Source organism: Diadema setosum, chromosome 10, assembly GCF_964275005.1.
Source record: "Diadema setosum chromosome 10, eeDiaSeto1, whole genome shotgun sequence".
Lineage (NCBI taxonomy): Eukaryota > Metazoa > Echinodermata > Echinoidea > Diadematoida > Diadematidae > Diadema > Diadema setosum.
Window position 1 is genome coordinate 32,166,584 of NC_092694.1, and position 17,574 is coordinate 32,184,157.

Below are 17,574 nucleotides of genomic sequence, written 5' to 3' on the forward strand. Positions count from 1 at the left end.
TGAATGCTCTTCATACTTCAAGACGTCTTCGCTTTATTCATTCGACCTTTGTTTCTGTGCATTATTCAATGGGACTGGATATTAACCATGACATACTGGAAAAAAGGGCACAGTAATTCATTTTAGACAGCTTGGCTTTGTCTGCACTCGTATAATTGGTCATCTTTTTGATATGCATATTTGCATAGAGAAAAATCTCTCTAGCTAGTGGGTAGTTTGAATTTATGGGATGAGATTGTCGACCACTCAAAATCCTTTAAGACCAGGTAAATCGGTACATGATTTATAAATATGATTGCCAAAGTAGCAAAAAAAAATGAAAAAGATGAGACAAACCCATGTAAAACGATGGACACCAAAGACAGTATTATCAAGAAAAAATTGTGGAAACTTTTTTTTCGGAAGTTTGATGACACAGACGCAGAATAACACTTTGTCTTACCTTGTATATTAACCCTTCCATATTTTGAAGGGTAGAACAAATTCATCAGAAGGCTGCCGGAGCATTTTCATTTTGTCTAAACTGCTGTTTTCTGCTAGGCAATTGCGTTGATGTCGGCAGGTAGTAAATCAGAGCTGTCTTCTATGAATTCCTGTATCCAAGCTTTCATTTTTCATATTTTCTTCTTTTTTTTTTACCTGTATCTGGTAGAAACTGGAGTATTATTCTTTCTTTTTTCTTTTCACTAACCATGAGAATATATTTGTCTCTCTTCATGTGATTAATAACAAGAACGTTTTGTTTCTCTTCATATATATTTCTCTCTCTCTCTTAGAATGTGTTTTCATTCCGTGCAGTTTAACCGAGCAGGTGGCTGGGTTATGTCGCCATGCCCTGGCAGAGATTTACAATTTTTCTTCATCATGTCGTGCTCTTCTGTCTATCGATGAATGAAGGGGAATATAGTGGGCTGCGGTAGACTTTGCCAGAATTGAAGCGGGATATTTCTGGAAATGGAAGAACTTTATAGTAGAATGCGCCACTTTCTTCAAGTCATATCTTTCATTAAAAAAATGCTCATTTCCACTACATACACCTTTCTGCTTATACTTACACTGTATGTATCTCATGGTTCCCTTGCCCCGCCTTCAAGTTTTAGAGTAGACTAAATGTTGTTGTTGTTGTTTTGTTTTTGTTTTTGTTTTGTTTTTGTTTGTTTGTTTTTTTTTTGGGGGGGGGGGGTCTATTCATTGCCTATCCATAATATTGCTTTGATCCATGACTCCATTTAATCCACCTACATGTGTACAGTAAGACTATTAGCTTCATTCTGTATTCAGTTGCTCTTGCTCTTCAAAAGGTAAAGCCCAGTAAACAAAACCATAGAAAATGCATCATATTACTTGTGCTGCGGTATGATATACAGCCTTGTACTATTTTTCTAGCATAGCTCATTTACAGGTAGCTGTTTTCATGATTTTAAGTGCCAAAGAATGCTGTTTGTAAATTGGTATTCCATAGCCTATAGGAAGATTTTTTTTTTCCAAATACCGTAGGAGTTTCAAATACCGTAGGAGACCATGTGATCTTTTTCATAAACCTCAATATAAAGTTTAACACTGTAGTGCAGATATGATTTGTGAATCAGGTACCACCGGTACTGCAAAAAACAGAAGCATGACTAATTTTTCGTTGTGGGTCAATTTCAGTGAGCATCACATGAAAATTATAACTTGGCAGTGGTGATTTCTAAACATTAATTTTGATATCTCAAAAATAAAACCCAACAAAGAAAATGCTCAGATGTTATTTCAGTAATTCAGTGGAGCATAAAATTTGCAAAGATTTCCATGCCATTTAATATTCTATGTTATACATACATCGTACATTTAGTAGACAACAATGGCATGCTATTAAATTTAGGAGACATTTAGATGATGTGCTTCTGTTTTTCATCAAACAAGAAAGGAGTCAGAGAAAATTGATTGGTGATTAAGAAAGAAAACGCAGCGAAATTTGTTGTAACGTCTTGCTCGCATGTCACAGTGCTGCTATGAACGCTTTACGTTGCATCTTCAAATCTGCCTGCCGCCAATTGTACACTCTCAACATTTACTTTAATTGATTTCCTTTTTTTAATCATTTGCGTTTAATACTCATTACAACCCACCGCACTTGCACAAGCACCGCAACAAGTAACTCCATGTGTATCCCATGTTTCACAAGATGCCCACTTTATGGTCATATTGTTATTTCCACACACTGCCATGCTATATGATTCACATATTTTGACTCCCAATATTTGTTTTATTGATTGTCGCTTGAATAATGTCTGCCCTAACTTGTTCCCTAGTTCGTGTTGCACAATTCATATTTTGGAATCCTGAGAAACTAAAAATTACTGTACACATTCATAAAAAATCATACACAGAAGAGTTGACTTTTGCATATTATTCTCCTTGACTTTGATAAGTATTTAGAGGCTTGCATTTACTTAAGCAAGTGGTGCCAAAAGGTGACAGGATTAACTAACTGCTTTTTAATCATACGCATGATAATACTAGTACATGTAGACCTTCATAGCATATTACAATCATCCAACTTACCTTTACTCATACGTCATTTCAGGCTGCACCAGTAATCACACTCAGCAAGTTTTACTTTTGCTGGCTTTTATAGACAATGCTAGAAAGCTTCCATGGCTGTGTACTGAACATTGCACCGTACATTGCTTGTAGCAGTCAAACTGCTTTATAGTCCCAGCAATATGTTCTTGTGTTATAATGGTAAAATAGGAAGATCCCTCAATATCATATATTCAACCGGTAGATGTTGTGCAGCCTGTAACATTGTATGACTGCCTGTATTCTTTATTCAACTCTTTTTAAGTTGCTAGTTTCATCCCCATTTTTGTCCACAATTTTGAATTCCCCAGCAAAACTGCCATACCCATTTAAGTTGCCTGCATGTGCCATGTATCCATGCATTAAACAGATCACTGTTTTTCCGTTTCCATGTAAATGATTGAAAGGGTTCTACCATACAAGATTATTGAAGTATTTTTCAAAACATGAACTTAATTGATACAGGGAGATCTCCTCACCCCCCCCCCCCACCCAAAAAAAAAAAACAAACAAACAAACAAACAAACAAAACACAAAAAACAAACAACAACAACAACAACAAACAAACAAAAGAAATAACCCTATTTCAACTGGATTGGTATTCATTTAACAGCTCAAAAACCCACTCCTCTATTATGAGTTTTGTTATGACTCCGATAAAGTCTGCTGGTAGGATATAGTCATTACATAACTTCTTCTTTTACAAGTATACATGTTCACCTACCACATTTTTCTTAAAAGTACATTATATGGAGCCTGCCAAAACATTGAGGCTTTCTATTTAAAATCCATGAGTAATATCAAATGCTGAATATAGAATTTCATGGCATAAATACATTGCAGTAACTCCCTGCAAAATTACAGACCAGTGGAATATTTAATCTCATGAGATGGTAAGGGAAGGGGTTTGATTGCCCAGCCCTACCCTAGAAGCAAGCCTTTATTGTACCAGTTGAAATAGGGTCTTTATCCCTGCTATCCATAGTCATGTTTTTATTTGTTGTTAGAACCATAATGCCTTGTGTAATTAATACGTGTATGTTCTGGAAAGGTTTTCAGAAGGTAGTGAAACACCAGACATGTTCGCAAAGGTCCAAAAGTATTCAAGGGGATTTCCCCTTCCCATGCTGTGTGGGGAAGAAATATGCATAAATTTGCATAAATGATTAGACTGGCAAGTCTACCACAGCCCTGACAATTCCCACCCACTCCCTCCCTTCCCTCCAACAGGAATGCGCATGTGTCTGATTAGCGAGCAGCACCGAAATTCCTTCGACAAGTACATGCTCGACAACGACATCGAGGACCCGTATGGCAGCCGTAGTCGTGCCTCCATCAGCAACATCAGCGACGACGCCGACTCCACCATCAGCGGCAACTCCGGTCCCTTCACCCGCTCGCTGCTCTCCGCCATGGGCACCATCGATCCCTTCTCGGTCTCGCCGTGACTATGAATTCAAAAAACATAATAAATGCCTGCATCCTCATTAACATGTCATAATCCATTCATGGCGTGCTCATGAATTATTCATGGTGTTCATGAATCATTCGTGGTGCTCATGAATTATTCATACATTCCAGGTGACAGTGTGCAGCTGTAGTATGTACATATTGAGAGACAGAGGGAGGGAGAGACATCACTCTTCTCTTCACTTGAACTTTGACCCGGGGAGCCAGAAGATGCTGCTGTGGCCAACTTTCATTGACTCAAATATTTTTGATTCCCTGTCAGATCAAGAGTTTTCCATACACTGTACTCCACACAACCCAGCTGTGCATGACATCAATATGTAACTTTCTGAACAGTCAAAATCTGTTCTTATTGTAACAGATACAAGAGGAATGAAGATTGATATAGAAAAAAAAAAAATCATCGTATCATTCAAATGACTTGTTGACATTACATTTTATGTTTTGTTTTTATGCATTAGGAATTTCACATTGCACAGAATGTACATATGTGATTATAGCAATAGCTAGAGGAATGCTATTAAATATCAATTTTTATATTTCATGAGATTTATAATGAGATATCCTGAAAATAACTGGAATACAATTTAGTTTGAACAATCTCATGATGATTATTGATAATGCAGTCTTCTTCTCCCCCTTTTTTTTTCAAGTAAGGTCTTTAGGTTGATGTGATGTTGTTGTATTTTAAGTGTTTAAAGACTACTGTATATATGCCATGCCAATATGCAGGCCTCTCTGGGTTAGCTCATTCAGATAGGTATAGAACATAATTTAAATCTAAGTAAAACTGGGGTTTATATACACTGGGAAGTTAGACCACATATGGTTCACATACATGCAGAAATACACTAAATGCACATTACACAAAGCATTCTCAGATATTATCCACTCATTAGCAATTATATAACGCCTGAAGAGATCCTTGTCATTTGATTGGTTGTTTGACATTGATCATTCGGCCCATTTCACTATGACGTAATCACCCGTTCAACTGCGGCTCCATCTACCGTGCAATTTTGGATCCATACGATTTGCTCCATTGCACGCTCGCTGAGAGCCCGGCACACTACGCGTTTGCAGTGTGTGTATATGCGACAGCGCGCTAGCGTAAGCGTAAAGCGCTCAGCAAAGATCAGTAAGCACTCTCGCGATCTCAGATTCTCTCTTGTTTCTAAATTAATAAAACATCAAATGAGAAGGATCTATTTTTGGCGTTATGTAAAACAAATAATAAATGTTTTTCATTTGTGCTATGGACAGAATATTTCATTCGGTGAAAGATGAAATGTAGAACCATTCAACTCGACTGCGCCTCGTTGAATGGATCATTTCATCTTTCACCTCATGAAATATTCTGTCCATTGCACTCATAAACATTCATTATTTGTATACTATGGAACAGTCAGAAACACAGGAAGTGATGGGGCAGGGTGTGTCTTTGACTGTTCAAAAGTAATGGAGGGTGGATGATTTTACTAATAATGCTCTACCAAGTAGTGTGCATTATTTGTTTTATAAAATTGTGACCTGATTGAAGTTCTGGAGCAGTCATTTTCACAAAATTCACAGGCCACCACCTGGTCCAGCTTACAGCTAACTGAACCATACACATAAACATTTGCAATTTAATGCAGCTGAGTGCAGACAAGCGCTTATTAGTACTGGTCATTAGTACCAGTCATTAGTATACTAATGCCAGGTGAAAATTAAAGTTGGGCCATTATGCCAAACAAATGACTGGTCACATGATAGCTCTCAGCAAACCACTTGATTGGGATCTATATCACCATTTCATAGCAAATAGTAACTTGAAAACTGACTTCATGTACATTGTTCCCATCTTACACTCTTGTAAAATATTAAAGTTTAGATGTTGTTTAATATGACATACTTGTCATGGCTGAAGTATTTTTTGTTTTGTTTCTAATTTGCTGTGGTATCTTTTCACGAGATTACCCCCTCCCCCCCCCCCAAGAAAAAATAAATAAAATAAAGAACATATACCAGTATACCATACCATATCTGAGAAATGATCAGGTGTGACTTGATTTTTAACTCATTTTAATCTAGTCCATTTTTTTTTTTAGTTTTCCATTTGTGACCCTGCATTTCAAAACCATCAAAAAGTTGCAAAATTTGGACTGCTAGTTAAGGGCATATTCTAAAAGAGCTGAGACTCCAAGCTTTAAAATGATGGGTAACTCAATACAAAATGGACTCTCCTCACCTTTCGAAATAATTGAGAGAAAGTACATCCCTTGGAAAAGTGATTACTGAGAAAAGGGGCTTTGAAGTCTCATTTCCATTTCATCTATTTTTTGCATCCTCATGTAGAATCTGGTCATGGGACATTTAATAGTGGTTTTGCTATGCAAGGCCATTGTGCCAGTTAATGTTGATGACAGTAATTGCAGATTTATTTAGCATGTAAAATAAATTCGTCCTCACATTTGCTGGGAAAGAATATAGTACAATTGCCAAAAGAGAGTGCAAAATTGTTTTCTTGAAAGTGAAATCAATCTAAATTTGTAAATATTAGGTACAATATTGAAGATTAAATCATGACCATTAGTTGGTTCATGTTTATGTATGTAATGTAAATTTATTTTTATTTTTGACCTGTTGTGTCTCTTTATCCTTTTAGATTTTTAGAAAAGCTTAATTTCTGGTTGGACTATTGTATTGTTACTTTATCTTTTACACTTTCCAGCAGAATTGTGTTTGCACTTTTGTTCCATGATTTTTTTAGTCATTGAATTGTTTGGTACTCAGCTGAGCAGTTTTTCTAAACTTATTGCTTTAATGCATCCCAAATCATTCTGCTTTATTGTTTTCTAGGGGAAGAAAGCATCTGAACTATATAATGTACAGTACTAAAATATAATTGAGAATTGTAAATTTTTGATAGAATAATACTCGCAGCATTCCAATTATAACCGTAAATAGCTACGGATTCATTAGGTGTGATGTCAGGGAGATTGTAATCCCAGTAGCTGTTTAAGGTTCCTAGTTCTGTAAAATGCTTAGAACTCCCAAGTCTTTAACTTTCACTGTGAACATGTGCATTCTGTAGTCCCTGTATTAAAAGACCTATTTTGTACAGGATAGCTTTGAGTTCCTGCTGAGTAATTTTTGTTTGTGTGGTAGGTAAGATGATCAATAGAATGTGCTGTAAGCCAGCTCCTTCTAAAGCATCTGGGGATACAGTTTCAATTTCAGTTTCCGTGTAGTAAATATATTTTCATATTTCTCAATAGTTATACATATCTAATACTTTGTGGTAACACAAAATATATTATATTCTCTTTCTCATTGATAATAATAGCATACAAAATTGGCTTAATACATTGGGACGTTCAAAATAACAAACAGATGTGAATGGATGCTTTATACCGAGTGTGACATCTCTAAAAGCATGCAGATAGATAATTTTTTCAGAGGAGTGCGTTTGCAGTTTGTGTGGATGTGTCTTGATGTGATATTGTGGTCCAATTGTGCAGAGTACTCAGAATTGAAGAGGGCTAAAAGATGAGTGGGTACAGTGTATTAAACCCTGTTTGCCTGTGGCATTCAATAGGAAGTTACTGATGCATATCAAACTGAGCTTAGTTTAGTTTTCAAGTTTATTGAAACTCAATCACCCATCTGGGGTATGCAAGTACAATGCAGCTGCAGTGAGGAGACATCCAGGCATTTCACACTGTGGAGCTGTAGATCCTCACCCTTTCTTTTTATTTCCTCTAATTTCAATCTGACGGTGTACGAGGACAAATATTTTCTTTTTAGTTTGCTTTTAATGGGGCCTGTCAGTTACTTGAAGTTGCTATTATCAATTTGGCTAGTTGTGTGTCCATTAAGAAGAAGTTTATTTTGTTCATGTGAACAGGAATATGATTATGAAATCAATGTACGAACATATAATTGTTGGTCAGCTGCTGTCATTGAAACTTCAGTGAAAATACCAATAAAAATGGATTTGATTGAGGAACACATTCACAAATTTTTTTTGGGGGAAAAATAATTGTAATTTAATGCCCAAACTCTTATTGTATTTTGGAATTATTGGATGTCATTCCTAACAGTGCCCTGCTAATTGCGCAAACATATACACTGACGTGTGCTTGAGCATTTTCAGATTACACTCCCGATAAACACTCAGGTATTCATATCCAATTTGCCATTGCTTGGTTGTTCAGAGGTCACTGTACTATCCAGTATCTAGATTGATACCATAGAGAGTCATTCTCATGTGTCTTGGTGCAGTGTGCTATGTGCGTTAAGTGTTGCAATATGACATTGAAATGCGATATGACCAGAAGATTATTCAGAGTGTAGAGATGGATGCATATTGCTTTTCATTTTCTTTACATGACAATGGTTATCATAAGAGGCAGGTTTGTTGACTTTTCTTGGGTTTTCAAAACAATAGTGTTGAAAAAAGAAGTCATGTATGGTGTGTCATAGAATGTGAAACTGATAGAGATTTGATCTTTTGTGTGTGTGTGTGTGTATGTGTGAGTAGACTTTAACTGTAGTGCCCATTATATTCGTGTATGATCCACAATGACAAAAAAAAAAAAAAATTGCAGGTGTGATTGTGTTCATGAGAAATAAAGATAGCATTTGTTTTTGTATTATCTCTATTTAGGAAATCATGAAGCTGAAATGTTTGTTGCACAGTAGCTGTCTTGATTTTGTAGTAGTATTATTTTGTTTTTAAGTTTTATTCATTTTCTTGAGTTTGCAGTTACTGTAGTATCTTTATACATATGACACACACACACAAATCTGAAATAAAAGACACCAGTCTTAGCAGTCATGGTGATATCAAATGACATTTTTATCATATTTTTTGGTGGTTTTCTTGAATTTTATTAAGTGGCTATTTAGTGAAAAAGTATTACAGATGATTCTTTAATTTTGCAGTTCCAAAACAAACAATGAGAATAAGGAAGGGGAATTTCTGTTATAGAACTGTGCAAGTATCCCCCTGAACTGTGCAAGTATGTTTCTGAACAGTGAGAGCATAGTTATGCACTGTGAATTCTGCTTTGCTCCAATTCTGAAATACAGATATTATATGTCTAATGAAGAAAAAGAGAATTAAGCAAAGTAAGAGAATTAAGAACAAGCAAATGATCCCTTTAGCGTAACTGTAGTTCTAATGCAGCATGAATGAAAAAAAAAAGTAATGTGAGAATACAGTAAGTAGAAGCACTTACTTGTCCATGGCAATGTCATCCTGTAATTTCATGAACTTGGTTATCCTTATGTTAATGTTGCTCTGTTGTTGTTTTTTTTTAACCTGCAGACATGAGGCCATACATTCCTGAGAAGGACATTGATTACTTTGAGCGCTTTCTTGAGAAACACAACCTGCAGGACAATTTTAATTATTTCCCGGGAGGTCGTAGGTCGGGGCGAACTGCTAGCGATGCCTCGTCGACCTCCACGATAGGCGGGGTGGACAATGGCGTTTACAGCCAGTCCATCCCCTCGGACATGGACGATCTCGATCGCGCTCTCATGGATGTGTGTGAGCAGGTGGATAGATTGGATGCCAGCATTGACTCGTGATGCCCAAGCTCTGTTGGGATGGAGAGCCCCGACGAAAACTCTTGCCGGCAGCGGCCACCGAGCGCGTGACCATTTTTAACATTGCGGGGTACGGATTTCGAAGAGAGATTCAAGATGTGTGTGTGTGTGTGTGCGCGCCACTCTCGGCATACGTCGCCATTCCGAGGATTGGAGAAATCTGTGGTGTAGATTTCCGACTATTCCGTACACAGCCTGCAAAGATATAGCTCCCTATTATAGTCGCCACAAACTAAACTGTGAATGGTTCACAGTGACGTGGAATAATCTCACGTAATTTTTTTGTCAGGTAATCCGCGGAGTCATCGTCAAGTAGCAGACATGAAGCTTTCTCCTCGACCAGAGCAGAACTGTGCAGCATATTTTGTTTTTTGTTTGCTTTCTTTTGGTTTTATTTTCCCTGCTTGCTTTAGATCTTATTCTCATTGTTTTTTTAGTATTCAGTTGTGAAATATGGCAATTTCTTGTCAACTCATAGAGAAATAAACTCCAAAACCCTCGTGGTAGATTGCTTTTACCCATCTTCAGAGCAACATGCAGTGCTCCTCATTTTGTCAACTCATTAATGCCAGAAATGTGCTTGCCTCTAAAGAAACAGTATGCCAATAATGCTTATTGATGTTATGTGCCATAATCAATGTGATATAGACATAAAGTACGTAGTACATGCAATCCTACTGTGTCTCATTTGTCAAAGGTAGGAGTGACTTCAGTTTCATTAGCAACGAATAGGACTTGACACAGGGGCGGATCCAGGAATTCCGTAAAGCCTTTCCAAAATTAATGGGGGGGGGGGGGTACACACACCCATTTTTTCTATGTATTTCTTTTGTTTTAACAAAAATTAAAGGGGGTGCATGCCCAGTGTACCCCCACCTGGATCCGCCACTGTCAATATGTAAAGGGATCCTGCAAAGATTCACTATTTATACTTGTACCAGATTTTAGATGTTTTGTTATCATTGATATTAACTTTACATTACACAGGTTAAAGCCCAGTCCCCCTCCCCCAAGTTGTTGAGTCTATAACATCCAACTTGTAGAATCTTCCCAAGCCTGTTGAGGCCAACTTTGCTTTAAACTTATCAAGATTTCTGTGGTGTAAACCTCGAATGCTAGTCCAGTCTGTTTAAAGACTGACCGCCCAGCCATAGCCAGGACTGTATGACAAGCTATAATAACCTCCCTACCGTATCCAAAATTTTCCATTTACCAGTGTTGTACATCATTTCGCTGTAGCTAGGTACCTCTCCCTGAAAGCTGATAGTAATATCTTGGCTTGCTGCTGTGTTGTTGTTTTTTTTATCACATGGTTAGAGGTTGTTTTGAGTGAAAAATTGTAAATTTCAGTTTTTCCGTAGACTAAAGTAAAGAGGATAATATTCTTACAATATCAAGTTACCAGCTGCTAGAAAGGAAGAAGACTGTTTAAAAATCAGTATTTTTTTTTTTTTTTCATTTTGTTTTGTGTGTACATTAATGATTGGGTTTTTTTCTGAGGTGATGGGTTAGCCTTGAAAACTGAAGTGTCGGACACAAAACAAGATCGATACATGTGTGAAAATTTCATTACCCCTAAAAGTATTCATCGTTGCTTCTTTAATTTTCATTTGTAAGTCTTTATCCTTTTTTGAAGCTGTGCCCATTTAAAGAATGATGATATATTATCGAGGTGGAGTCGGCAGAAAGAAATGAGATAATCAGTGGGTAATCATACCATATCATTCTAAATTGGTATGTTTTAGAAATAGTAATTTGTTGCCAAGGTCTTTTGATGCAGCCACAAAACCTCCAATATTGGACAATTGTCGAACAATGCCTTTGCCATTATGAGTAAGACTTGGTATGTGGAGTTAAGAATTAATGAATGATAGAATCACTACTTGGTTCATACACTAATAATTATACAAATAGATAAGCAAATAGATAAGTGTTTGAATACAGACACATAGACATGAAAAAGAGAATGCAAAATCAATCAAATTATTTCTGCAGTATGATATCATCCAATCCCTTTAGCTGAGAATTGAGGGAAATTGGAATATTTTTGGTGCACTCTTTGCTTATAAGTACTGTATATGCCGAATATTTCGCGAGGCTTTTATTTTCAAGCATTTTATTTTTTATTTAGTCGGGTGCTGTTCGTGAAATTAAAGACACGCGATAATGTTGACTCTGATCCCGATGTGAATGTTACAACTTATAGGCATGTAGGGCCTACATTTCTCCGTTCAGTACAGGACTCCACGATCGCGAATTTAACCACTCGCGAAATCGGCGGGACTTCCCGATTCGCGAAAATTTAGACTCTCGAAATACTATTACGCTATAATTTTCGCGTACATAAATTTTCGCAAATTGTCGTTGTCACACATTTTCGCGAGTGGTTAAATTCACGATTGGGGGACCAGAGAAAATATGAAGTGGCAAAGAAAGTGTGAATTTTCAACTTACTAGCAAATAAGAATGATACTAGTTATACACTGCATGAAAAAAAACCTTACCAAACTCTCCGAACTAGTAAGTTAGAATTCAACATTTTTGAAGTGTTCAGTCCATCGCGCTAGATTTGTGACGAGTGGTCCCCTTGCGATAATGGATTGGCTCTCTACAGTATTCGTAAGTAGACATGGACGTGCTATATGTACGTAAACAAGCTTAGCCCGTATGGTCTGTTCGGAAAGCCGTGACATGGTATACTAGTACTGAAATGTTCGTATCATCAAGGCAAGGGATTCATTTTGAAAGGTAATATTTTCGCGTGTTGTTAATTTCGCGAATTGCTCCCGACTCGCGAAATTCGCGAAAATAAAACCCCCGCGAAATATATAGCATGTACAGTATATGGCGCATACAGTATCCAGGCATGATTATTATGTCTGTCTCGGATGTGCATGAAATTATACACATGTCTGCAGTGAAATCAGAATGTGCCCTTATAAGTAGACATAAGTGTCTTTCTACCCAATTCTCAGTCTTAGTGGACAGATTACTTATTATTGAAATGTTGGAGGAAAGAGAGAGAGACAGCATAGGCCTACCACTTATTTTGAATTTCAAACTGGTTCTGTGGCTGTCAAACTCTGACAAAATCTGTTTATGCACTCCAAATTGCATTAAGTTGGATATGAAACTTTTATCTACGTAATCTGCAACGATAATGTGCATATCTGTATTTTTGACGCCCTGAAAGTCTCTTAGCTTTGAAAACTTGCAACAATAGCTGATATAATACTTTTTTTTTCTTGGTGATTATGGAAGCAAACAATAACGCCCAAATTACATCCATTATTTGATTCTTTCGGTACAACTGATTATATTTACTGTGCATGCTAAATTTGGTCATGTAACTGGGATATGAGATCAGTGAAATCATGGATCCACTTTTAGTAGGCAAAGAGCAACCTGAGCATGATTTCTGTAATGTAATCTAATGTAATGTGTGTAAAATTGGCCACACTTAAGCATTATCTGTATATTCTGCATTATAATTTTGTATTTTTCCTGTACATACTGTATTTATTTATGACTGCCTCCCGTTTTTCCCCTGAGGTTCTGTCTAGAAGTACAGATATTTATATACTCTTTCTGTTCATTGTTGAACACCTCTGTTCTTCCTTTTTTTTTTTCAATGAGTTTTATGTCTTTAGTTTAATCATACTTAAAAGCTCTAGTGGTGTTTGTCTGTTCAAAATAGATGAATTAAAAGAGAAAGATCAGAAGGAGGTTGAAAAAGGCTGGTTGGAGTTTGTTGAAATGCATGCCGTATGCTTGCTGCCTGTGTCAAATTTAAAGCCCCGCTTATATCTTCCCTTTGGTTAGTTTGCAGAAGCAAGATTGTGCTTGAGGTTTCTTTTATTCATTGTGATGTCATCTTTACATAAATTTCTCTGAATGCTTTCTTGTTTTTTGTTTGTTTGTTTGTTTGTTTGTTTGTGTGATTGTTGCCTTCTTTTCCTAGAGAGCTGCAGTAATGACAGATATTAAGTTCTAGCTTTTCCAAGTAAAAATGTGTGCGCAAACATCTCTTTATTTATTTGCTTAGCAAAGAGGAACTGTGAAGGAAGAAATAAACATTTTTTTTTATTGTATAATGATGTAAAAATAGTACTTTGCATTTATTCAACAGTGATAAAATGCTCGATTAAAGCCCCTCAAATTCTTAATATGTTACCCAGAAAGAGAGAAAGTGTGCTAGATGTCCGTAAGATCCAACAACATTAGTCAGCCTGTCTGGATACCAGCAGCTTGTGTGGCTAAATTTTGTCTTGATAACTTAAATGATTGTATGCAAATATTTGCTGGCCTTTTGAATGCAATAATATATCAAAAAATATATATATACATCATTTGAATGGTGTATCCATGACATTTGTGTGGTTAACCACTTTGTTGCTATTGGTCTTCTTGTGTTTACCTACCCATATCTGTCCACAAACTCATTGAGAGAGAAGGTTCTCATTTTTGTCATTGTGCTATTCTGTACACCTTGTAGTGCGTGCATTTTTATTTTGTTTTATGTTTTTGTAGGTGCTGCTTGTTTATAGTGATTCAGGATGTATGAAATACATCACATCAAATAAGATCAGCTCATTGGTCAACGATGAATAGAGGGCAGTTAGACGCTTTCAGCATGTAACACCATAGTGAATACTGATATAACAAATTTGCCATAAAAGGAGCAGTTTTGTGTTATAGGCAGGCGAACAGAGAGACACATTTGAAATGACTTATTTATATTGAAATATTGTCATTTTTAGCATACGTTTTGGGGGTCACTGACCTCTGTATGATGGAGTTTACCTGTATCTGAAGTTTAAACGCAATTTTCAAAGTCAGTGAATGCACTTTAGTGTCCTATTGCCCTTTCATCAGCTGACCTTTCATCAGTTGACCTGTCGTCATTTGACCAACAATGTGAGTTTGTCAATCTCCAATCCGTTGATTCCCCCCCCCCCCCAATTTCTTCTCTGTGCATCTGATGTATTTGTATATATATGAAGCAGTCCAGTGAAAATCCAACACAGGAGCATTGTATCTATATTTTGTATGTCGCCAATACTGGATGAGTAACATCAAATAAATCTATTGACCTCAACAGTGAGTTCTTGTTGATTTATGAATGTTTTATGTTTCATATTTTTGGTACTTTTGTTTTATTTTTGTGGTCAGATTTCAGCAAACATATCAGATCTGTCCTTCATCAACCTGTTATTATGGACAATATATATATATATATATATATATATATATATATATATATATATACTCGTCAGCCTTATGCTAAAAGGCCCTTAACACATATACTTTGTACAGTGTTAAGGGCCTTTTGGCATAAGGCCGACGTAGATATGTGTATAGTGATGGTATAGAGATGGTTCCCTTCCCAAATGTACGCGGTGCCTCATTGTGAGTATTATTACATATGTATATATTATATGTATATATATCTATATGTGTATATATGAAGAGTTTTATTGCAAATAACTAAGCGCCATTTCTAAACATTTCAAAGTAAGTTCATCATCAGATAGAGCAAAATTAAACATTGCCAGTAATACCTCACTTGTGCAACATAAGAAGAATATTCTAGAAGTTATGACTAAAAATATATTATTTCCTTCGTTATTTAGCAGCTTTAATCACAAAGAATGGAGTAAGTTCGTTTTGTGATAAAACTCTTCATAATTATAATTATATATATATGTATATATATATATATATATATATATATATATATATAATGTTATTGATACTCAAGAGAAAAATTGCTAATGCATTTTATCCAGCAAGTTGATTTTATGTTATTTATCATTCAAACAAGAATAACTAGTTGGCTAAAATGTATGAACTGTTTTTTTTTTTCTCTTGATCATCAATGTATAAATGCCAATTTTCATATGTGGAGATATCTATGTATCTATCTAAGAATAGATAATACATGCACATGATATCTAAATTCACTTATGTGTGTGTGTGTGTGTGTGTGTGTTCAAAAGAAACCCACACAAGAAATATTTTGAAGACACTGTATTAAAATCATCACTTTATATATATATAATTTTCTTTGTTTTTCAGCTGCTTTAAATCAAATACACTGTATCTCAAGTTGACACAAAATAAAGATATTGGTTTGTGCATTTCATGTGGTCTTCTTTATCCAGGGTAGCATCTTCCGATCCTAGAGTTGCCACTTCTCTGACCTCTGGAGGTCCCTGCCATTATAATTACTACCCTGGAGTTGCCAGGCACCCATTTACAAATCAGATGGGTCGAGAGAAACATGGGATGGTGGGTAAAAACATCTCGTCCAACAATAAATTGTCCAAGGACGTAGACACTTGATAATGATTCGAACTCGGGATATCTGATTGTAAGTCAAGAGTCTTATCCACTACGGTGTACTTTAATATTTACCACAGCGCCCCCACCGCACCGTCCGACTATACACCGAATACATTGACGAAACAGACGGCAGAGTTAAGGGCTACTAATAACACTGGGGTCCCCCTATCTACCGTGGGTTCCATGACGTTCGCTCCTGCGTCAATTGCTCCCAAGAAATATCTGCACGCTAAGCCAAACATAGATTCTAACCACAAACATAACCCTTATACTACTAAACCCAAAACCCTATCACAACCCTAACCCTAACCTAATAGTCCTTGGAGAAAATAGAAGACCGGGGAATTTATCGCAGGAGCTATTTAATGTCTTATCACCAGCACATTACTATAAATGCGTCAAGAATTGCTGCAGCATGACTTGCTTTGCTGACATTCGGTGTTGTTTTGTTTTTGCCCATAGCAAATATATTGATAAATACTCAACGTTCATTGGAGGGAAACTTATAAGCTTACTTATAAGATAGAGAACAAAAGCAGCTAAAACATCCAAAATGTATAGGTCTATACATTCTTAATTACCATGGTTACAGAGATATTATCATAATCCACTGTAATCCCTTGTAAACATACCAAGGACAATATTATTAATCGACATGATATCGATTTACAATTTCCAAGTATTGACTATTTCACTCTATTTTTTTTTTATAAAAACGCTTTTTTTATATTCAAAAGTTCACAAAGAATGTGAAGTAGGTTAACAATGACACCGAATACTTTTGTATCCCATGTAGACCAAAATATATTTACAATGATGTGATTTGGGTTGACATTAGTTATTCCGAAGGTTCGTAATTCCGAAACTCACAAATTCTGAAATCCATACCCAGATGTTCGTACAATCTGGAAATGAAATAAGGTTTATTAGTCCGAACAAAATGTGGCTTTATTTCGAAGGTTCGTCAATTCGAAAGTAAAATAAGGTTCGTTCATCCGAAAATGAAAAGAAGGTGAATAGGCCTATTATCAAAAATTTAGAATCATGAACTTCATTTCGTTTTTGGATTAATTAACTTTTTAAATAACAAACCTTTCTTTTAGTTTGGGATTATCGAAACCTCGGAATAACGAACCTTATTTCATTTCAGATTAAGGAGCCGTATCTCATTTTCGGATTAACAAACCTACTGAATTACGAACCTTCGGAATAACGAACATTGTTTTACAATGTGTTTTCGAATTAACGAACCTTCCGATTAAAGCACCTTATTTCACTCTCGAATTAACGAACCTCCGGAAAAACAAACCCGTAACACAATGGTTGAAATGACAGAACAACAAACTGTAGGCTTTTGCGGGTAGGTACAATAATATTTGTAGGGCCATGAACTTTCAGTTGTGAAATCATTCCCTATATAGCAGCTACTGGCATCTGCCGGCAACCACCAACACTGTCAGACAAACAGCTACTTTATTATCACTTTCCAATTTTATTCATTCATTTTGTCCTTCGTGGTGGCTCCGAGTATCCAACTGCTTCTTCATTGCAACGTGAAATATTATTTCATCTTCAAATCAACCTCAAGTCTGCCAG

General features: G+C 36.2%; 1 protein-coding gene across 1 annotated transcript in view; it reads left to right on the forward strand.

The window, feature by feature from the left end:
- LOC140234166 (cerebral cavernous malformations 2 protein-like) overlaps window positions 1-10,416 on the forward strand; it is a 70,430-nt gene extending 60,014 nt beyond the window's left edge. Inside the window, exon 11 of the mRNA XM_072314237.1 lies at window positions 9,350-10,416. Coding sequence (XP_072170338.1) covers window positions 9,350-9,615 — 266 coding nt within the window. The 3' untranslated portion in view covers window positions 9,616-10,416. The remainder of the gene's footprint in view (window positions 1-9,349) is intronic.
- Window positions 10,417-17,574: the final 7,158 nt, after the last annotated feature.